Source organism: Mizuhopecten yessoensis, unplaced genomic scaffold (genome assembly GCF_002113885.1).
Source record: "Mizuhopecten yessoensis strain PY_sf001 unplaced genomic scaffold, ASM211388v2 scaffold7085, whole genome shotgun sequence".
Classification (NCBI taxonomy): Eukaryota; Metazoa; Mollusca; class Bivalvia; order Pectinida; family Pectinidae; genus Mizuhopecten; species Mizuhopecten yessoensis.
Window position 1 is genome coordinate 115,574 of NW_018406873.1, and position 24,445 is coordinate 140,018.

Here is a 24,445-nt window from a genome sequence, read left to right on the forward strand (position 1 = left end):
TCTCTCTCTCTCTCTCTCTCTCTCTCTCTCTCAATTAAAGCAAATGTGAATATATATGTTATATGCCATCTTGATCATTTGTAGTAATATATTGTAGGGAAAGGGCTTAATATAAGTTGTAAAACTTGTGCCCAACTCCCATTGTATATAAATTACAATAAAATATGTTTAAATCAAATAAATCATGCATAACTTTTTTTTTTAAATTTAACAGAGTACTCCTTAATTTAACATCATATTGAATAGTATTGCACTTCAAAAAATATTAAATATTTAATGATTTTAATGGAGGCCTAACCCTAACGGTTGGGGGCCGAGAAAGTATGGCCACTGTTTAAAAAAAATTGGCTACTGAAATTCAAACATGGCTACTTTTTTGTCTACTGATTTTTTAGGTCCAGGGTGAGCCCTGGTAGTCTTTGAAAATGTCAATAAGAGACGAAAGATAAAACCTTATATAATACCGTTGTTATTTTCAAGTATCACCCAGTATACTTATTAAGTGGAGTCTCATTAAACGGTAATGTCATCATTTTAAATAGATTTTTTTTTTACACCTAACCAAAATCAAAACAAATATTAAGAGTCACAATAAAAACAGCAAGTTATTTCAAAAATATTGTCAATCAGGCATCTTGTAAACAACACTTGTTGTCGATATTACATGATATCAATCAGACATTATTTAAGTTTGAGTCGCCTTTGTCCAACAATGCTCGCGACCAAATTTGGTCAGAATCCAATCTGACGTTCTGGACTAAAGAAAAGCTGAAGATGGCTGGACAGATGGACGAATGGATGGTGGACTTAGGATGCATCGCTAAAGGGCCAGAAGAGTTAACATAGACTCATTGGGCCAGCATCACTCATGTGGTATTATTGTCACACTCGTGACCTTAAAAGTGCAATGAAATAAACTTAAAGGCAAATTATCATAACTATGTCAAGTAATTCAAACTTATCAAGATAACAAATGTAATAGCTTTTCATCCTTGCCAAATATCATAACTTTAAACCGTTTGTTTTTGAGAAGAGTTTTTTTAAAGGTTTATACACATTTGATAATTTGATCTTGATAGTGGGTCAAAGTCATTCATATGAACAGACATGATAGTTCTTCATCTGAGCATGTTATTGTCAAATAGCACCATCCTATGACTTTTGTATATAAAATGCATTTGAATTTTTTCAACACAGCTGACCCCTGTGCCCTTAAATATAGGTGAAGGTCATTTATTTGATCACACATTATATCTCTTGATCTGAACATGTATCTGATTAAATATTACCACGCTAGACCTTTTGGTTATCCAGAGGGAGTCATTTAAATGTGTTCAATGTATTTGAACCCTGTGACCATAATTATGAATATTGAACATTTAATTTAGCGTTGTAGCTCTTTATCTTATCATGTAACGGCTTAAATAGGAATGTTAGTTATATGCCAAACACCTTTGAAATGTTTTAAACACATTTGAACTTTGTGACCCCTGAATATGGGTGAAGGTCATTGATGTTTACATCCTTGGCAGCTCTTCATCTTAGCCTGCTACTGGCCAAATATCATCACCCTGGACATTTTGGTTATTTATAAGAAGTCGTTTATATAAATAGTTGACGCCTGACAGATGGACGGACGAGGCGTCAAGGCATAAGCTCTTCGTGCGATGGGAGCTAAAAACAATAAAAAAAAAATATCATCCAATATAATAAAAGAGGCCAAAGGGGTCTGTATTGCTTACCTGGATATTTAAGTAATAATTTACATGCACATCTTTCAGTTCTTCAGAAGAAGTCATTTGAAATGTTTGATATATTTGACCCCTGTGATCTTTAAAGTACATCAAGGTGATTTTTAATTAAAAACTCTGTACGACTCCATCCCTTGCAACTCTCAGCCAAATATTATGATTATATGCCTATTGGTTCACCAGCAGAAGTTTTTGAAATGTTTGACATATTTGACCCCCATGACCTTGAAAGTAGGTTGAGGTCATTTTCATTTTCAAACTTTGTCAGGCTACATCCCAGGGTGCTACTAGCAAAATAGTATGCTTGTCAGTTCTTAAAGGGACATCACCTGAAGAGCCATATTCTTTTTAATGAATGTATGTATTGTATGCACTTCACCTTATGTTACCTTGCTATCCCCATATTCATAGTCTGTTCCAAATGTCCAGTTTGACAACTTGAATTGTTCAGGAAAGCCCTGCTAAAAATAGCACCGACAACGTCACCTGACAAGGCTGTAAATACAAGTGGTCTGAGCGAAATGAAACTGTTTCCAAAGTGGCCCCCGGAGAGGGGCCGTCAGGCAACTGCAACTTCTATATAATTACCGCACTATGAAACCAAGTAATATGATTTCTTAGTCTGTACTCAAACTTATTGAACAGTAGTTATTCATCATCAGAAGTTAATAGCACACTTGCCAATATTCAGAATTTAAATTTATTTAGCTTTAAACATATTTGTTGCCAATAAAATTGAACAATGGATGGGGCACAAGTTTTTACAATTTATCACAGCCTTATCCCGTCATACATTTACAATTAAATGTCAACAATGATAATAGGCATAAACATAAAGTAGATATATATAAATATAGATTGAATTTGAACCGGAATGTGACTGGTACAGATGGTACCGGGCTAAACACCTTTCCTCAACCATGGGACAAACTTTTGTGTAAAAAGGAATATTCACGAGACGAATATCCCTTTTCAAATGTTTTCATAAAGTGCATATATGCAATGACAAACTACAGGCGTATAAAAGAGAGAAACGTTTGTGATTTTTTTTTATTACATAGTACAACTTTGGCCAATTTTTTTCCCTATACCATGCATATACTCTCTTTCCCACTTTCACTGTCTCCATACGCTAACACTTAGTAAGTCATATTAGCCATCACACACAATAAACTGTATGGAATAACCACTACGTGTACATGTAGAATATGTGTCAGATATGGAACGTGTTGAGATACTTGATAACAATTTTTTTTTTTAATACTTGACATAGATTAAAGCATTCTTGGTAATGTTAAATGTTAAGATAACTTGTTTTTTAATCATTTCATTTTTGTTCGAAACAGAAGCCGGGCAGCATGCATCATTTTTACAACGTAAACAAATGTTTTTTTCCCCTGTTAGTTAGTTTAAACATATTTTATTGTACAAATATACAAAAGGATCGGACAACAAGTTATTACAACTTAATAAAAGTCCTCTCCTAAATACATATTGTAAAAATAATGTATATGTTTTTGGGGAAAGGAAAAAAGATAGGGTGGAGAAGGAAAGGTGGGGTGGGAGGGGGTGGGGTCTTCAATACGTATTCCGATTCTATCTGAAGTCGAAAATTAATTCTTTATAGAAAAAAGGTTGTTTACATGATCATACATTCTAAGTCAACATCATATGAAAACATGAACTCTTGAAAAATTACAATTTAAACAAAAAAGGGTATGCGATCCTATTTACTAGAAGTAGGTTCTCCTTCCTCAGTTATTCATCCTGGTTCGTCATTTTGACATTTTCAATCTAGCTGCGATAACGTAGCTTTCTGACGAAGAGTGATTTTTTTATATATTGCATCGTCGCGCCACAGGAGGCCGGGTATTCATATTAGTACTAATTTAAATCTTGCATGTGAAAACAAAACAAAATCGTTTAATTCAGCAATATAATTAAATCATACCATTTTACTGAACCCGGTAATATTATAAATTATGTAAATCTAATAGCGCACGTATCTCATTTGACCCCGATCACAAGTACCGACAGAGGACAGAACAGAACACTCCGTGGCCATCACAACAGTTATCCCTTGGAGGGCCTCATGACAAAATCAAACTTACCAGTCACTTATCCCTTCCTTTCGCATAAACAACTGTAAAATTATAAAAACACAAAGTAAACTCTCTCCGATACATGCCCTAATGGGCAACTAAGTTAATCTGTATTCAAACTCAGACAAAGATACTAGTGAGGTTAATAGTTTTAGATATCTATTCATAACATAAACAGCACTAGCATTTCTGTCAATTCCATTTCAGCTTAAACTGTTAGGGCAGTTATTTTCTCCTTTTTATACTTCCCACCTGTAACTAGAACACTGACAGGTCAGTAAGGGCCCTGTCTCGTTGCAATATATCCCCAATAATCATCAAGAAGCAATCTGCCCATATACATGTAGCTGAGCATGACATCTGACATTTGGACTTCAATAATAATCGCAAGGAAGCCAAACATACATTTTACATGTACTATGATGTGAGTCTTGTTTCCTCCATATTTGCTGGGCTAACAGAAATGTAAATAACGGTGCAATACTCGTTTGTTTGCTTTGATTTGTTTTATTTCACCTTAAATACCTCCACCATCAAGAGCCAGGGTCAAAGTCAGAGATCCACTTTGTCTTTGACCTTTGGACCCAAATGACATTGACCTTTAACCTAGTGACCCTGATCTTTGGTCAGTTGACTTATTCTGTAAATCCAAGCAACTTTGCTTCATAATATCATAAAATGTTAATCAGTGAAAAATACAAAACTTGACCTTGAACCTTTGGACCCCATAACCTGGACCTTAGGTCAATTAAATCTGTGTTAAGTTCTGAACAACTTTGCTGCATAATAACATAAAAAAATTATATTCATCAGTAAAAAGATACAATATTTGACCTTGACATTGACCCAGTGACCTAGAACTTAAGTCAGTTGACTCCTTGTTAAATTCTGACCAGCCTTGCTTCATAATGTCATAGCAAAATGTTCATCAGTGAAAAGATACAAAATGTGACTGACCTTTGACCCAGTGACCTTGACCTTTGGTCAAATGACTCCTTGTTTAATTCCGATCAACATTGCTTCAAAGTGTCGTAACGAAATGTTAATCAGTGAAAATATACAAAATTTGACCATGACCTTTGACCCAGTGACCATGTCCTCTGACACGATGAACTTGACACATTTGACTCCTTGATTAATTCTGATCAACTTTGTTTCATCTAGTTATAACAAAATGTTCTTCAGTGAAAAGATGCAAAAAATGACCTTCACCTTGACCTTGTAACATAATGACCTTGACCTTTGACCTCGACTTTTTACCTCAGTGTGACTCTTTGTTTAATTCCAACCATTCATAATGTCATAAAATGCTTATTAGTGACATGCTTAACAAAAATGACCTTGACCTTTGACCTAGACCTCTGACACGGTGACCTAAACCAATGGTCAGTTGACTCTTTGTTTAATTCTAATCAACTTTAGCTTCATCATGTCATAACAAAATGTTCATCAGTGAAAAGATGTAAATTTGACCTGGACCTTTGAATTTATGACATTGACCTTTGACCTTGACTTTTTACATCAGTGTGTGTTCTTGTGAACTGAACAACTTGACTAAGTTTCATGTAAATCGGTCAACAAATACCAAAGTTATCAGCCAGGAACAAAATTTGTGGACGGACAGACAGACAGAGTGATTACTACAGGGCACCCGCATCTCCAATACGGGGCCCTCATAATGATTCTGTAACATACTCCTTGCGCTATCTTTTGACCATTTGGCAACTTTCCGCTTCGTAGCTGACACGGTACAACACTTTTCTTTTGCTTACTTCACACGGCCAGTCATTTTGTTTACAAAGAAATGGTGTGCTATATGCGCATGCGCTAGTAGAGGGAAATCCCTGAACAAAATGTTGGTCAGACAGGTAGAAATAATGATGATTATCTTAGATTTAATCATTTTATGAATCTATTTTAGCCAAATCCGATCGTTATTTTCACTTGATATGTTTATATAGTATTTGAAAAAAAAAAAAAGTTACTTCACAGTGATGCCCCTTTAAGAAGAAGTCATTTGAAGTGCTTGGCTGATTTAACCCTTGTGACCTTGAAAGTAGGTCAAAGTCATTTTCATTTGCAAACTGTTGTTCTCCATCCTAGGAAGCTTCCAGCTAAATATTAAGATTCTATACTTTTCAGTTTTAAAGAGGAAGTTGTTTGATTTTTTGACATATTTGACACCTTTGACTTTGGAAGTAGGTCAAGGTAGTTTTCATTCTAAAACTTTGTCTTGATCCTACCAATAAAAATATCACCCAAATACCATGACAGTTAGCCTTTCCATTTTCAGAAGAAGTTGTTTAAAGGAAAATTTGATAATAATATATCTATTTTCATATAATTAAAAAAAAAAAATAGAACTGTCGCCTATGGGCAAACTAATAACCCCCGCATTCCGGCTGCTTATTGCTCCTGTAAGGGCTAAAGTAACGAGGGAAAACATATATAGCAAAAACCAAGGGTCATGAAAAAGTCTAACCTCAGATGTCATACGGACAGACTGATAAAAAAGACAAACACCACTACTGTGACCTTTGATTCAATGTCCTCGTAATGTTGTCACAATGAAGCTAGTATCAATGATACATTTACTCCAAGGTATGTGTATACAAAATACCTACCATTTCTGTGATAATTAGCCATTTAAGTAACATAATGCCTCTGTGACCTTTAACCTTTGACCTTGGAAGTTTGTCATAATATAGCCTGCATAATTGGCTACGATACTCTAATGTATATATGTGTATACAAAATACCTACCATTTCCGAGATATTTAGCCATTTCAGTAATGTAATTCATTCTTGACCTTTGGACTTTGACCCCATGACCTCAGAAGTTTGTCGGAGGAGTAGCTTTCATTAATGCCTACAACATTCCAGTGTATATGTGTACACAAAATACATACCGTTTCCGAGATAATTAGCCATTTCAGTAATGTAATGTACCGTCTACAGAAGTCTAGTGCCATAACTCTGGTAAATATTGAAGAAACATAATGGCATTCTGAGAGACACATGTTCATTTGAGGTAAAACGTGTGTAAAGTGTTTTCAAAATCCATACATAAACCTAGGAGGAGTAGGAGGTACACATTTTTGTCTACAGACAGACAGACAGACAGACAGAGTGATTCCAGTATATCCCCCCCCCTAACTTTGTTGCGGGTGGTATAAATATGCCAATTTCTTTTTATCATATATAGCCTCCAAATCCAAGTTAATTTCAAAGATTCTATAAAAGTTTGGAAATTAACATTTTGAGGGTATTTTTAATCTGATTTAATATTCCATAAGAAATAATAACATTCAGCATTTAATTTTTATTAATAAAGGATTCTTCTGGGTTTGGTTAAGAAATAAAAAGGTGTTAAAATTGTGATAAATCACGACGGGACTTTATAATTTGTATTCGTCCTAAAGATGTTAAAATCCTTCTGTTCCATATCAAAGTTAAGTTTTTGGAATATTGTGCAGGTTCACAGTAAATTGGATACCTAAAAATGTAAATTTTGTAATTCCCTATAGTAAGTACCACTCTGGAAGGTATGTATCATTACTATATATTACTAGCCGATCAGCTAGCTTGTGACCAATTTAATTAGATAGAAATGATCTAATGTTAATCTGAAGGGAAACTTGAATCCTATTAATGATACAGTATGGCCTTTGTAACAGTGACATAAATATAAATCTTATTTTTAACCTGATATACATAAAATAATGTTCTACGTGACAACTCCAACATTTTCATCTCCTATGAAAGGAAGTTGTAGATTGTGCATGCACAAAGTACATTGATTTTTTTAGTGTAACTGCAGGGAGAAAGAAAAATGCATGGCCAGATGGGGGTTCGAACACGGGACCCTCTAAACTCTAGACGGATGCACTGCCAATTGAATCTGCCTATATATGGTCGCTGACTGTGGACCCAGTCCAGTTCCACTACATTATTATTATTTTTTGGGGAAATTCTTCTTAAGCTTCTGTATGAACACTGATAATTCAAAAGCTCAAATATAAATCTTATTTTTTAACCCGACATACATACAATCTTGTTCTACATGTTGATTACATACAATTTCATCTCCTATGAGGGAAATGGTAGATTGTGCATGCACAAAGTACATTGATTTTTTTGTTATTATTATTTTTTGGAAATTATTCTTCTCTATTACTTTGAAATATTAAAAATCATCGCAATGGACAAGCTTGGCAGATTTAACAAAAAGATGAAGTATTTTCTATATTGGACTAAAAGCAGTGTCAACAACATAACAAATTCAAGCTTTTACAATTAAATGGACAAACACAAAACCTAATAACCTAATGTGTATAGCTAGTTGGCTGTAGGTGTACATGTATGTAGTTTTTTTCCTATATTCGTATTAGTTTCCGAGATGCACAAATCATTCTGGTCTGTCAAATCATTAGTACTACAAGTAGCCTTGCTCATGTCCGCGAATTTGAAAAAATGTTGGGATTACTATTCAAACACGTGATTGTGGCAGCTTTAATGAACACTGGTTAATGATAGTTTTTAGTATAATGACATGTTTTTTAGAGCTGACAAGTACTAGGGACAAATGTATCAACTACTTTCGTTTTCTGTACACGTACTGAAGTAAAAGTATGACAGCATTTAAAATATTGATTACTGTCAATACAAAGTTCGAGTCTGTTTAATGGAAGATAAAACCGATACTAACAACACTGTTACACATATTACTCACCGTGCGAACTTAAGATATGATAATTAAGGCGCAGAAAGGTCGGTGTTTTTAAGACACAATACGTTCTTCCTTGTCCCCTCCTTGTCGGATGTTGCCTATACACCTATAAGCAAAGAATCGGAACTGCGGCATAAACGTTCCGGAATTTTAAAGGTTGGTGCCAGTGGCGTAGCATACATACATGCTTGTATACCCAAGCATACACTTACTTTTCTTTCAATCATGCATTTTTATTAAAATGTATTTACATGATTAGTAAGGACCGTCCGTATCAATCATAAAAAAGGAAAAAGGAAAAACAATATTCTGAAAAATTTTAGTCTGATAAAATAGTGTTGTTATGTCTATACACATCGAAAAATTTCGAAGGTTTATGCAGAATTCTAACTAAAAAAAATACTAACTGAAGTAGAAGATTTAATATTATTCATTTAAAAAGTCGCGTTTTACTTGTTAATAATCAGACTAAAAGGACTTCCCAGAATACGAGAGGATTATTTCTGGGGCCTAGTAGAATTTTTCTTTTCATCCTCTACCCCCTGCAGCGCTATGCGCCTCGGACGCTCGACCCCCTATAAGCACACACTTCGAAAAATGATTTGCTGCGCCAATCACGGCTAAGGTGAATAAAGGATAATTTCACAAATTCGTATATATTTACAGAAACTGTTTACTTTATCTTAACATATTTATATTTAGGATCAGGTATGTTTTAATATATATATTTATTTATTTTGTATTCCGTGTATCCGACGTCTGTAATGGCCCGCCATGTACTTGTACATAGTGTACGTCAACGCAGTGAAACCCAAAAACTTTCTATTTTTTAATATTGTTGTTATCTTTCAAGTTTGACCATTTTGCAGACAGCACAAACGCAGACGTATATATTACAGAGTGGCTTTATATGTCTCTGGCACAAAGCTGTGTGTATAATGTTAACTCACATTTATATTCCAGTGGCTCACAAAGCTGTGTGTATAATGTTAACTCACATTTATATTCCAGTGGCTCACAAAGCTGTGTGAATAATGTTAACTCACATTTATATTCCAGTGGCTCACAGAGCTGTGTGCATAATGTTAACTCACATTTATATTACTGTGGCTCACAAAGCTGTGTGTATAATGTTAACTCACATTTATATTCCAGTGGCTCATAATAATTTTGATAAGACTATTATCTTTGTTAATTCTTATAACGTGTAATTTCGATTTCAATATTTTGGAGCGATTTAATTTTCGTGGTTTAACAACCTCGGAATGCTGATAATTAACGGAAGGGATGTAACTCGTATAAATAAAATGGTCTGTTTTAATTCAGGCTCCTGGTCAAAATAAAACATTAAGAGAACAAAATTTTGCATTGATCGTTTTATAGAAACTTCAATAAATCGTATTTAACTATGTTTACACCGGTACACGTATCTTATCTATAATATGTACCTCTACATTTTACAAATATTGTGCATTAACGTTACCGTTCAAAAAGATGCGCTTATGTCTAGCTGCAGGTATACATTCACATTCATTCGAAAATATGTTAAAGTCTTAGAGGTTTGGATAAAATAATGACAATGTCAATACTTAAAGAATATGGAATATGGGTCACCCGACTCGTTCTGAAACGACGGGAACGATTATGACAGTACAACCTGCTACCACCCCGTCCCTATCTTTCCGTCATATCCCATTCAAAAACACTCAATATTTCTCCTTTAAACTTTATTGATTTTGCAACTAGAAATGTGAGCCACTGGCTTACTAGTACATCCCTATGGTGGCATATTCCTGCCATCCACTTGCGACTTACGAGTTAAGATGTCGACATAACTTTTAAATTATGTCGACATATTATCACATTTCCGAGATAATTTTGCCGAGATAATTATCTCGTAAGTGGATAACTCGGCTTTTTATCGTGTTAATGCTCGAGTGTGACATCGACTTGCCACTTACGACATAATTTAAAAGTTATGTCGACATCTTGTCAGATTATGTCGACATATTCTCAGATTATGTCGACATCTTTCGATAATTATGTCGACATACGTAACTCGTAAGTCGCATGTGGATGGCAGAAATATGCCACCATACATCCCGAACCTCACATATCTTTTGAAGTTAAAAAAAATATTTGCAATGTACACCTGTATAAGATTATGGTGGTGAGTATCAAGTCCATAGATATAGGTGTACAAAACATTAAAAGAGAAGGGCTGTCATTCCATAAAAAATGCATAATAATGGATTTTTTTTTACAGATGCACAATGACAGGGGTTACTTATCATAGGCATCAAGTTTCGTTGAAATTGACCTACAATATAAGGAGGAGTTGTCTGGACAATATTTTTTCCGATTTTTAGAAAGGGCCATAACTCATTAAAACCTCAGGGTTTGGTAACCGTATTTGTGAAGTCTAATTTAATTAGGTACAAGTGTAGAGATTGTTGAAACATTGATGATTATCAACAACCCGAATTGTTAGGTTTTAGTGAACTAATATTAAGTACACGGTACTAACCACGTCACACGGACAGGTCCCCGTCATTGGTACATGTATCTGCTAGATGAGTGACATAGTTTTGTCACATTGAATCATCAATATATACATTTAACATCGGTAAAATGGTTCAGACGGTAACAATAAAGATAACTATTTACTCAAACCACGAACTTAACCCAGAAATACATTGTATTTGAAGGAAGACAAAAGACAGTTCGGAAGGGAAGGGGGCTGGGCCGTTTTATCTTGAAAAGCGGTTGCGGGTGTATCTTGTTTAAATATTTAATATTATTCATGAAACCGTTCCCATGCTCAAGCATGGATTTTGTGCTCAAATTAAATTTCTTGTATCTAACTCAATTCATGTAAATCAATTAAAAGTAAAATGTGAGCATTAATCAAAGTACTGTAAGTACTGTAGGAAGCGTTAGTCAGATGTAAAAGGTGAATTTTTAAATAAACCAATTATAGATTCAAGAGCAAGTCCTTATTTTCAAACTTAGAACTACTAACCATCAACGTTACCCGCTTATCAAACACTGGAACTTCAGATAAATTTCAACTGGAACTGTCGCCAGGATGGCTGACTTATATCACCGCTCCCCATCCAGTCTGATTCCAACTCTGGCCCAAACACTTGTTAATATTAAAATATAAAAAGGGGAAAATAGCAGATCAAACAGTAATTAAAGTTGCACATCTTCCGTGTACATGTGTGCTGAGTACATAAATTTCGAGAAGTTTGCATAAAAACTGTTGGAAGAGTCGTTCGGACAAGATTCAGTCTACAAACATATAGGAAAGGGACATAACTGCCATAAAATTGTTGAATAAAAAAAACAAAAAGTGCACCTGCACAACTTCAGTGTTGGCTGACTACATCAGTGAAGTTTCGAAATGTTTGGATGAAAACTGAAGTAGAAGTTGTCTAGAAAAGATTGTGTCTACAAACATAGGAAAAGGGGCATAACTGTCATAATAATACACAGATCAAAACCGAAAGCGCAAGTACAGAACATCAGTGTGCACAGACTACATCAGTGAAGTTTCGAAAATGAAGTCGTTGAAGGTAATTTTGCACTCTTGTTCAGCAAGTCTGACTCATACAAAATGGCGAAATGGAGATAATAGAATAATTTAATTTCTGATATACGCATGTTCATATTGTACATAATAAAATTACCGATAAAAAAGTTATGCTTTATTTGTGGTTGACTGTTATGAGAACTATTTTTCTTGTAGTGAAACGGTTGTCCTCATTTGTAACTACTATTTCGCAGTTGTCTCCCTTCCAACAGTATTTTTATGAAGTTACTGTAGAGTGTGCAGAACCCATCGGTGCATGGTGGCAATAAGACGGACAGCATTTCGAAAACGGTAAAAAAAATAAAAAGCAGTTGAGTAAAGTGATTGGATATTTTCTGACACACTGCCAACTGAAAGTCGTCCGAGCCGAGACTGAAGATAGACCTGAACCACAGTGAAATCTATATGACTCTACCAAGGCAGTTAACTCCAGGAATTTGTTCAGCTGCATTCACACTATCTGGGATATGTTCTGCCTTAAAAAAATGTTGACGCAACGAAGCACTAATGCTCTAAGCAAAGCCAGGACTGTAACAGACTTTGTTATTATGGAATTAATAATTACCACAACAAGTGTATTGCCACATCGGAACAATACTATCTTATTTTTATGTTTCTCACTCCTTACGATAACAGCAATTTATATTGGAAAAGATAAAATATGCTCCAAGTCCGTTACCGTTCCTGACCGAGCTAAAAGTAAATAGCTGCAAATCTGAATTGGTAATCCCAAATTTTGGACAATGTTATATTATTGTCATTAGGCATACCATTTGTTCTCTCATGTAGATTCATCACCTATAGGCCTAGCTCAGGTGTCCATTTGTACTGGCTCCTCCTGTCCCTAGTCATTCGCTGTCTCAGGTTGATCGGCGAATTTAGCTAGTCTTCGCCTCTTCCTCTGCCTTGTCGCCCTCGTTTGGACTCTTCATTACGTTTAATTTTTATATACCGGCATCGTGGAGGATATTCTATATATCAACTGGACCCACTAAATTTTTAAATTGTATTGAATTTCGGTGCACAATGACACTGCGTATGTTAAGCACCGCCTAAATCAATTATTTGGCATTTCAACAAGGGAGGTAATTCGTTCATGCAAACCTCGTTAATGACTGGCATTAATATTAACTTCTCAACTTATCCATTCTGTCTTTCATCAGATTGCATACGGCTACAGACAATGGCAGGTGACCATTAAACAATTATAGCTGATAACACTTCATTCCTGTATGTCAATGTTTCTTTTGGTTTCTTATAGTGTTTTTCTCTAAAAAAAAACGTGTGATACTCTAAATATTTTCAGGAAAACGTCGCAAATAAATTATTAGTATTCCAAACCAGTCTGTCCCAGGTTAAGCTACTTCACACTGACTATTGAGGTAGACAACACATCCTGTCTTTCTGTGTTATATCTTCTTTTGATGTAAAGAAAGTTTTCTACATCATTAATCATTCTTCTGTAGTGTAAAGTAAACTGCTTACATTATAGACTAGATTGCTGTAGTCTGAGAAATAGAGAAATGTAACAAAATTTAACTCTCAAACTTATCTGATCAGTCTCAATATACCCCCTCTTGTACCTTCTTGGAAATAGCGCAAAAAGAATTGTTCAAGGAAGGAGGGACGTACGAACCACGGACGAAAGGTAATTTGAATAGCTTACCATCTGATGATGGGCTAAAATAGCGACAGCAAATTTTAATTGTCAAATACCAAACGTCTATTTCGCGGCAATCTTTTTATTCCGGTAAGTCTCAAAATGAAACATTAACAACTACAAAAGGAAACCTTCATATGGAATTTGAGATAAGTGTTTCTGGTACATTTTAAGAAAAGGCGACGACAAGAATTTATTTAAGGACGAGCAACGGACCATGGACGAATGGCGATTGGAACTGCCCATCATTTGATAATCGTCAGTTAAAAAACACAATACAAAAAGATGAGTTAAGAGTAAATTTACTTGTAAAGCAAACCATAATTGCAATTCAAATGATTATTGTTTCTTTTACTGAAACAAAATTATTGTTTTCCTTTTTTTCAAACAGCTTTAGTATTATTTATCATAATTGAAAAAAAGGAAGACAATATCACATTTTTTCTGGCTGTTAGTACCAAACATACCAAGCAAAGAAATTAAGTGACAACCGTTAACAACTTCATTGTAAGAAGCTTTTAATCAAACTACAATGAAAAATATTTTCGTTTCTGGGTTATCTACGGAACACAAAATGTCTAGTGTTTAAAGTCTTTAATATAGGTTTTACGCACATTGTTCCAACCATTGATACGATAAACATCATAACAGTCCATCCTTGGTAAAGTGTCGCTCTACTGGAATTTAAATACAGATTCATCATTGAAATCAATGGGTCCCGCTCTAGACACCAGTGACTTCTCCGTATCCTTTTAAACATGTCATAACAAAACCGAATGTTCGCGGTAAGGTTTTGGTAAAGTTAAAGGTAAAGTTATTGATACGGGAATAGATTTGTACATAAACGAGACGAGTTGTAACTCACTTAATAGAGCTGAAACAAGCGGACGAAGTTAGTATCTTCCGCAGTGAGTACAAACATGTCACCACAAACAGCAATTGCAAAGGGACGGTTTATTCCGTCAGATGACGTCAGCAGTTTCCTGACGTGCGTCCCGTTCCCAGACATCTGCACGACGTTGTTTGTGGCAAAGCCACACACGTAGATGTTGCTCTCTCTATCAACGCTTAAACCAGCAGCATTACTCACGAGACCGGCTTTTATCACATCCTTGAGATGCTGGTCAGTCGACAGTCTGGACAGCACTGCTTTGCTTTTAACAGTAGTGTGACAACTGACCAGTATGTCTTCATTTGTTGGGTCATGTGAGAGGAATAAACACCTACAACTATACTGATGTAACAGCTCAGCGGCGAAGTCCTGTGTTACACTGTACACTTCTGCTTCTTCTGTGTCTGTACAAACGACAAATCTTCCGTTGATATGGGTTATACCATTTAGGCCTTTATCATCTGGCATACGGATCTCAAATGAAAGCGATAGTTTTGAGTTTTCGACTTTCACGACATGGACACCACCAGGACTGCTAACTGCCACAGCCACTGTGTTGGCATTCACAAAACACATATCATTGGGACTTCCGTGAATGATCAACTCATCCAGGTACTGTCCTTTATCTGTAAACAGCTTCAGTTTCTTGTTGTTATCATCACTCACCACTATTTGATTATTCGGAAGGTACACAACGCCAACTGCATCACAATCATACTCATCTGATGTAATTTTTATATCAACCTGTTGTACTTCTCTCACGCGACGCCCGGACATTGGTGATGTAAGGTAACCATGACTCTCAGGAAAACGTCGTGGTGGTTTCTCAATGACTATTTTCCCCATAGCGTCATCACCAATGATTCCAAGTTCGAGTTTGGTCTGATGCTTAACATTGACGGACGTGAAAGATTCGTTCATCTCCGTGACCAGAGCCTTACACGACTCCACTTCTGCCTTCCCTCTCTGATACAACACTATCGTTTCAGAGTTTTCGTTTCCCTCTGTAGCTTTAATGGACGACTTCAAGCTATTTCGCATACTATTCTTTAGACGTTCGCATTGCCGTAAGGAGTCGTCTAATTTACTTTTTTCGTCTTTGAACAATGCGATCAACTTGTTTGTGCAGTCCTTCTGAAGGTCGTCAAGCCGTTTGTCGACCCTATGACGTAAATCTGTAATACTCTGTAAGGCGATTTCCTGGCTCTTTACCATGTCTTGTAGCTGTTCGTCAAAGTCCTTCACTAAAGAGTTCATGACCTCTGCTCCTTTCTTCAGTGCTGCATGCATATTTGTCAGTTGTGATCCTGCTTTTAGCTTCTGAATATATTCTGTGGCTGTTGTCACTGCTTCACAACGTCTGTGGTCTTTTAAAACGCATATGTTACAACCGAGCAGTTTGTGATCCTCACAATACCAAACCATATTCTCGTCGTGTTGGTCACAGTGAGGAACAGCCGGGTTCTGTTTTTGTCTATTGTTGTCGTGCCTGGTAATATCTAATATATCACATCCAATATGTACGACATCGTGGTGATCAACTCTACAAGTCCCACAGAAACCGGATTCATTTTTTTTACACCAGAACTTGGCAGGATTGGACGGATTGCCTTTTGTTTGACAAGATGTGCAGTACAGTGGTCCAGACGACTGTTCCTTAAGCTTGATAAGTTCTTGGATCACACCATTTGTTGGGAACTGTTTAGCCCAGTTTTCCTTGCTTTCCGCTTGATTGACAGGCGTGGCCATCCCTCTACAAACTGGACACGGAAAGGATGTCCAAGACGCCATCTTACCAGACAGTTCCTTGGTGATGTAGGTCCCAAGACAATCTTGACAGAAGCAGTGGAGACAGGGTAAAGACTTTGGTTGTCGAAGTCGCTCCAGACAGATTGGACACTCCAGTAAGTGTAAGTCTAGATCCGGAAGGGGTCCGCTTTCAGCCATTATGATGATCAGCTTGGTTCAACTTTTACCTGAAAAATGTAGATATGCATACGAATTGATTTATATAAAACTGATTGTCTCCTTATCTAAATAATGTTACTTATGTAAATAACAGTTTTATGTACGATGCATGTGTTACACATTGTGTTCTGTGAAATGATATGTAAAAAATGTCAATTATACCATAATCATGTTGGTGCACAAAGAGACGAAATATAAAACTTAAAACATTATAAGATACGGTTGTGATTTCAAAGTATCTTCGAGTTTACTTATTATGTACAGCTAGAGTTTCATAATAAGATGTTGTCACCATTTTGAATATAACAAAATGTACACATTACCAAAATTTAACATAGTATTGAGAGTAACAATGAAAACAACAAGTTATTCCAAAGAATACTGTCAATCAGGCATCTTGTAAAAAGCATTTGTTGTCGATATCACACGATATCAATCAGACATTATTTACAAATTTGAGTTTCCTTTGTCCAAAAATGCTCCCGACCAAATATCGTCAGAATCTAATCTGACGTTATGGACTAATACGGTGGAATTGTTTATANTGTAAGTCTAGATCCGGAAGGGGTCCGCTTTCAGCCATTATGATGATCAGCTTGGTTCAACTTTTACCTGAAAAATGTAGATATGCATACGAATTGATTTATATAAAACTGATTGTCTCCTTATCTAAATAATGTTACTTATGTAAATAACAGTTTTATGTACGATGCATGTGTTACACATTGTGTTCTGTGAAATGATATGTAAAAAATGTCAATTATACCATAATCATGTTGGTGCACAAAGAGACGAAATATAAAACTTAAAACATTATAAGATACGGTTGTGATTTCAAAGTATCTTCGAGTTTACTTATTATGTACAGCTAGAGTTTCATAATAAGATGTTGTCACCATTTTGAATATAACAAAATGTACACATTACCAAAATTTAACATAGTATTGAGAGTAACAATGAAAACAACAAGTTATTCCAAAGAATACTGTCAATCAGGCATCTTGTAAAAAGCATTTGTTGTCGATATCACACGATATCAATCAGACATTATTTACAAATTTGAGTTTCCTTTGTCCAAAAATGCTCCCGACCAAATATCGTCAGAATCTAATCTGACGTTATGGACTAATACGGTGGAATTGTTTATATCCACCATATAATACCAGAGTAGAAGTGGCATTAACAAATATGGGCTAATTATTACTTTAGCGCTACCCCTCAGCCCCATTGGGTTCAAACTCTGAACTTGTACAATTCTTAATCCTCACCACCTGAGTATGCTTCCAATCAAATTTAGTTGATATATGAATTTCTTAATTATAAACATGCCGCTGAAAGCAATGTGGCAAAATAGCCTTTTTAGATATATTAATTTCTCAATTCTAAAAAAATATGTCGCTGAAACCAATCTGGCAATTCAGGTCAACCCCAACAATAATAACATTTTGAATCCCTACCACCTCCAGATGTTCCAGTCTAATTTGGTTAAATTCCAATCAGCTATTCAGACACAGAAAACCTTTGAAGAAATATTTGACAGATGGACGACATATTCCACGGTATTTCATTAGCTCATCGTTGTCTTTTGGAACATGTGAGCTAATATTACTGTATTAAAGTAAAATTCGTGATACTTGAGTATTAAAGTTCATCATGATATTTGATTCTAATCTATCTATCAGATTATAAAGAAGAAGACTGTTTAAATTTTAGCTAACGTGACCTTTTTTGGCCCCTTCATTCAGACCTCAGCAATTTGTGACGGTTGGTTTGCCTTTAATCACAGAATCTTCATTGTATTTAAAAAAGATGAGTGATATTGGAGAAGTTCAAAATGAAAATTGTGTACACACTGAAGGTGATGGTTCCTATCCCTACAACCAAATGCAATCTTCATATGCCTCTTGGTAATTAAAAAGTTGTTAAAAGGTTTTAACACCTTTTACCAATTTGACCTTGGAAAGTAGGTAAGTTCTTTATCCCAGAATACAAATGGACAAACATCATCATCATCTAAGGCCTCTTGGTTATTCCAACAATGGTATTTAAAGGTTTCACTAAGTTTAACCCATTGCCACCTTGTTCAAAGTTGTTGTATCACTCATTCAAGCAACTACTGGCCACAAATCAGCTTTCAGCTCCTCGTGAAAAGATTTTTTTTACAAGCTATGGCTTTCTGACCAATAGTTAACTTTTTAATTTTTTGGTTCATAATACATACCTTTGACGTTGAATATAAGACTGTTATTTATAAAATAACAAGAGGCCCAAAGGGCCTGCATCGCTCACCTGGTAATAATATCACACTTGTAATCGTAAAAGTGGACTTAAATACAGCTACAGGCAGAATATCAGTGTTTGATTCATAAGAACCTATTAAAAGATTTAAAAATATGACGCCTGTGACCTTGAATGTTGAACAAGGACATTAGGTTGAAAGTGGGTCAAGGTAATTTATTTTAACAAACTTTGTAGTCCTTCATCCCAGCATGCTACAGGCCCAATTTCAGTACCCTTGGCCATTTGTTTATTGAGAAGAAGTCGTTTGAAGTTTTTACGACATTTGACCCATGTGACCTTGAAATTGGGTCAAGGTCATTCATTTAAACAAACCCGGTAGCCCTTCAACCCAGCATGCTACTGGCCAAATATCATCAGCCTGGGCTTCTTGGTTATTCAGAAGAAGTTGTTTAAATTTTAAAGTTGACGCCGGACGGACGATGGACGCCGCACCATGCCATAAGCTCACATGTAGTAAACCATTGCAGCAAGCTATTGGCCAAACATCTTGACCCTTGGACTTTCGGTTCCTGAAATGAAGTCAATGGAACATACGACATTTGATATATATGTCTAGGCCATTTTTTGGTTCTTTGTGAGATGTTAAGCATTTCAACATTTCTTTTTCGTTAAGGCCTTCAATATTGATCAGTGTTATCTCTTCAGGTGACCAGGACCTATCTTCAAGGTCACAGGGTCAAGTTTGTTGAAACTCTTCTTCTAAAAAGCTGAAATGTCTTGAGGCAAAATATTTGTCTTCAAACAGAACTCAAACCCAGCATATTCAAGCCTTCTATCATTTATCTGTAGTTATCATATTGATGGAGGTTCTTCTATATGTTTTACCCATGTGACCTTAAAAGTGGTAGGTTTAGGTCATAATGTTCGCCCACCCTTCACAGGTGTATCTCCATTTTAAGCCGGAAAAGATCATGCTAAGATCCCCTAGAGAGAGATAATCTTGTGCTGGAACAAGAGGCCCAATGGGCCTGAATCGCTCACCTGGTATTAATATCACTTGTAATCTTAAAAGTGGACTTAAATGCAGCTACAGGCAGAATATAAGTGTTTGATTCATAAGAACCTATTAAAAGATTTAAACATATGACTCCTGTGATCTTGAATATTGAGCAAGGACATTAAGTTGAACAGAGTGTATAGTCTTCCAACCAAGCATGATTCTGGCATTATCCTGCACCTTTTTGTTATACAGAACAAGTCATTTAAAGATTTAAACATATATTGACCACTGGCTGAAGGTCATACATTTGAACATAGTCCTTTTATCTAAGCATGTTACTGGCCAAATATCATCACCCTTGGCCTTTTGCTTTAGAAAAAAACAACTTTTAAATGTTTTAAACATATTTGAACCATGTGACCTTGAATATTTGTCAAGGTCATTGATTTGAACAAACTTGGTATCCCTTCATCCAAGCATGCTACTGGCCAAATATCATTATCCTAGGTGTCTTGGTTATTCAGAAGTTGTTTAAAGGTTTTAAACATATTTGACCTCTATGACCTTGGATATATGTCAAGGTCCTTCATATAAACAAACTTGAAAGCCCTTCATCCCAGCATGTTACTGGCCAAATATCATTGTCCTAGGCCTCTTCATTATTAACATATTTGACCCCTGTGACCTTGAATATAAGTCAAGGCAATTCAATTGAACAACTTTGGAGCCCTTTATTCCAGCATGCTACTGGCTAAATATCATTATTCTATGCCTCTTGGTTATTCAGAAGAAGTTGTTTAAAGGTTTTAAATATATTTGACCCCTGTGAACTTGAATATAGGTCAAGGTCCTTTGTTTGAACAAACTTGGTAGCCCTTTATTCCAGCATATTACTTGCCAAATAACATTATCCTAGGCTTCTCGGTTATTCAGTAGAGGCTGTTTAAAGGTTTTAAACATATTTGACCCCTGTGACCTTGACTATCAGTCAAGGTCATTCTTTTGAACAAACTTGGTAGCCCTTTATTCCAGCATGTTACTGGCCAAATATCATTATCTTAGGCCTCTTGGTTATTCAGAAGTTGTTTAAAGGTTTTAAACATATTTGAACCATGTGACCTTGAATATCGGTCAAGGTCATTTGTTTGAACAAACTTGGTAGCCCTTTATTCCAGCATATTACTGGCGAAATATCATTATCTAAGGCCTCTTGGTTATTCAGAAGAAGTTATTTAAAGGTTTTAAACATATATGACCCATGTGACCTTGAATATAAGTCAAGGTCATTCATTTGAACAAACTTGGTAGCCATTCACCCAGTTTGCTTCTGGCCAAATGTAAAAGGACGAAGGCAGGATGAGCTCAAAACATGCAATTAACGCTTACATTTTTCCAAAATTTGCAAATTGCAGAAAATATGATCAGTAGCGTTAGCAGAGATGATATTTGGCAAGTAGCCCAACAAAGTTTGTGAATGAAGTGACCTTGATCTATATTCAAAGTCACAGGGGTCAAATACAAATACTACTTCTTCTGAAGATCTGAAAGGCCTATGTCATGATATTTGGCCAGTAGCATTTTCTGATGGAGTCTGACAAAGTTTGCGAATGAAAACGACATTGACCTATACTTTCAAAGTCATATGTCAGTCATTGGAGACCATCCTTATATGACCTTAGCTGTTGCTAAAACGATAAACAAATAACAACAATCAAAACCCTTCAACACTCATTCTGAATATCCGAAACTTGTCAAGTCCTGCTCCTATTCCACAACCAGCATCCTGTGTTTGAGTTCAACAACATTAGCACATGAATATGCCTTTGCCCTATGTATACTTTTAAGGTCCACAAGGGTCAAATAACTGTAAACCTTCAACAGCTTCTGAATCAATCAAATTTCACAATATTTAGCCAACATGTAACAAAACAAACAGGTGAGCGATACAGGCCCTTCTGGGCTTCTTGTTTTTATCTGATTTACTATTCCATAAGAAATCATAATGTTCAGCATTTGATTTTTATTAATAAAGGACTTCTTCTGGGTTTGGTTAAGAAATAAAAAGTTGATTCAGTTGTGCTATATGAAGGGACTTTATAATTTGTATTCGTCTTAAAGATTTTAAAATCCTTCTGTTCCATATATCAAAGTTAAGTTTTTTGGAACTTTGTGCAGGATAACAGTAAATCTGATACCTACAACTGCAAATTTTGTATCTCCTTATAGTAAGTTCCACTCTAGAAAGTATGTATCATTACTATATATTACTAGCCAGTCAGCCAGCTTGTGACCATTTTAATTAGATAGAATGATCTAATGTTAATCTGAAGGGAAACTTGAACCATATTAATGATAAAATATGGCCTGTGTAAAATTGAAGCAAATTTCAATCTTGTTTTTAACCTGATATACATAAAATAATGTTCTACGTGTTGATTTCCAACATTTGTATCTCTTATGAAGGGAAGTTGTAGATTGTGCATGCACAAAGTACATTGATTTTTAGTGTAATAGGAGAAAGAAAAATGCATAGCCAGACCAGTGTTTGAACCCAGCACCCTTTGAACTCTAGATAGACGGTCTACCAATTGAGCCATCTGGGCGCTGAATGTCGACTCAGTCAAGTTCCACTACATAATTATAATTTTTTTGGTAAGTCATTCTTAAGTTGCTGTGTTATAATCGATATCTAATCGGAAAGGCAACCAATTCCCGGCAATTGATTATGAGATGTCACCATCGATGATTGTTTTCAAAACCGGACGTGCATGTTCTACTTTCATTTTCACCAACAGAGAACAGGAGTTCTATGTCTAGGCTAACCGATTAATTGTCAAAATTCGATCGGTTGAACTTGACACTAACCGATTATATCCGATCATCAATGTTGAAATCTCAACTGATTCCCAACTCTAATTATAAACACAGATAATTCAAAAGCTCAAACATAAATCTTATTTTTGACCCGACATTCATAATGTCATGTTCTACATGTTGATTTCAATTAATTTTATCTCTTATGAGGGAAGAGGTAGATTGTGCATGCACAAAGTACATTGATTTTTTTATTATTATTTTTTTGGGGGAAATTATAAACACAAACCATCCAAATGGTGGCTTTTTAGAAACATTAAAATACACTACGCCATGGACAAACTGGGCAGATTTAACACAAAGATAAAGTGTTTTCTATATTGGACTAAAAAGAGTGTCTGATCAAATTCAGGCTTTTATTTAAGGACAAAACACAATACCTAATGTGTGTAAAGCTGGTTGGCTGTAGGTGTAGATGTATGTACTCACAGGAGCCTGAAGTTCTGTCAGTAATGAATAATAACATGAATACAAAAAAAATACCTATATTATGCTTAAAAAAAAAGTGATGTAATAGGCATGTGCTAGGTGTGTGGCATTTCAACAGTGAAAGGGACAGACAACGTTTTCCTATATTCGTATTAGTTTCCGAGATGTACAAATCCAGGTGGTCTGTCAACACATTAGTACTAGAAGTAGCCTTGCTCATGTCCGCGAATTTGAAAGATGTTGGGATTACTATTCAATTAAGTGGTTGTGGCAGCTTTGATTAACATTGTCTAATGACAGTTTGTTGATATTAAGTATAGGGGCATGTTATATATAGCTGATAAGTATTAGGGACAAAGATCTCAACTACTTTCGTTTTCTGTACACGTACTACAATAAAAAGTACGACAGCATTTTAAGTATTTATTCCTGCCAATAAGAAGTTTGAGTCTGTTTAATGGAAGATAAAATGGATATTAACACCACTGTTACACATATTACTTACCGTGCGAACTTAAGATATGATAATTAAGGCGCAGACAGGTCTGTGTTTTCAATTCTTCCTTGTACCACCCGAACACGGATGTTGCTTATACACCTATAAGCAAAGAATCGGAACTGCGGTATAAACGTTCCGGAATTTTAAAGGTTGGTTGGTTGTATATGTTTTCTACAGCTATAAAGTCATTTAAGGACGCATTTTAAACTATAATTTTACAAATTCGTTTTATAATTACAGAAACTGTTTTCTTTATCTTAAGATATTTATATTTAGAATCAGGTATGTTTTGATTTATATGTATATATATAATCACGGACATAGATAATCTAATTCCGTGATATAATATATAAAAAGAAAAATTCTCAACAACGAGTCTAGTACTTTCACCTCTTCTAGGAGATTCTTTAGATTCTAGAAGAAACGAAAGTACTAAAGACTCGTTGTTGATAATTTTTCTTTTTATATTATTTCTTCGTCCTCAAGGATTTTTTTCTGCCTCATATATGTACATGTACATAGTGTACGTCAACACAGTGACACCTAAACACTTTCTTTGTTTTTGATACATACAGTTGGTATCTTTCAAGTTTGACCAACATATATACATTTTGCAGACAGCACAAACACAGACGTATATACTACAGAGTGGCTTTATATGTCTCTGCCACAAAGCTGTGTATATGATGTTAACTCACATTTATA

General features: G+C 35.4%; 3 protein-coding genes across 5 annotated transcripts in view; all 3 read right to left on the minus strand.

The window, feature by feature from the left end:
* LOC110453059 (tripartite motif-containing protein 2-like) overlaps positions 1 to 8,674 on the minus strand; it is a 15,269-nt gene extending 6,595 nt beyond the window's left edge. The window contains exons 1-2 of one of the 3 annotated variants that reach the window (XM_021501881.1): positions 8,586 to 8,674; positions 6,617 to 6,722 (exon numbers count right to left, since the gene is read on the minus strand). The gene's annotated coding sequence lies outside the window, so the exon portion shown is untranslated. Of the gene's footprint in view, positions 1 to 6,616; positions 6,723 to 6,762; positions 6,798 to 8,585 lie in introns of those variants that run through there. The other 2 variants (XM_021501880.1, XM_021501882.1) reach the window with 2 other exon arrangements.
* The window catches only part of LOC110453057, a 58,896-nt gene extending 35,059 nt beyond the window's left edge, over positions 1 to 23,837 (minus strand). The window contains exon 1 of the mRNA XM_021501877.1: positions 23,747 to 23,837. The gene's annotated coding sequence lies outside the window, so the exon portion shown is untranslated. The remainder of the gene's footprint in view (positions 1 to 23,746) is intronic.
* Positions 14,247 to 17,306, minus strand: LOC110453058 (transcription intermediary factor 1-beta-like). Its single transcript, XM_021501879.1, has 2 exons — positions 17,254 to 17,306; positions 14,247 to 16,649 (listed from the first exon to the last, which is right to left on the minus strand). The coding sequence occupies exons 1-2, from the start codon at positions 17,278 to 17,280 to the stop codon at positions 14,703 to 14,705; spliced, it is 1,974 nt and encodes a 657-aa protein (XP_021357554.1). The 5' UTR covers positions 17,281 to 17,306; the 3' UTR covers positions 14,247 to 14,702.
* Positions 23,838 to 24,445: the final 608 nt, after the last annotated feature.

What these genes read in the sequence shown, in the direction of transcription:
- LOC110453058 (XM_021501879.1), bottom strand. Translation starts at nt 17,280, where the DNA reads ATGGCTGAAAGCGGACCCCTTCCGGAT.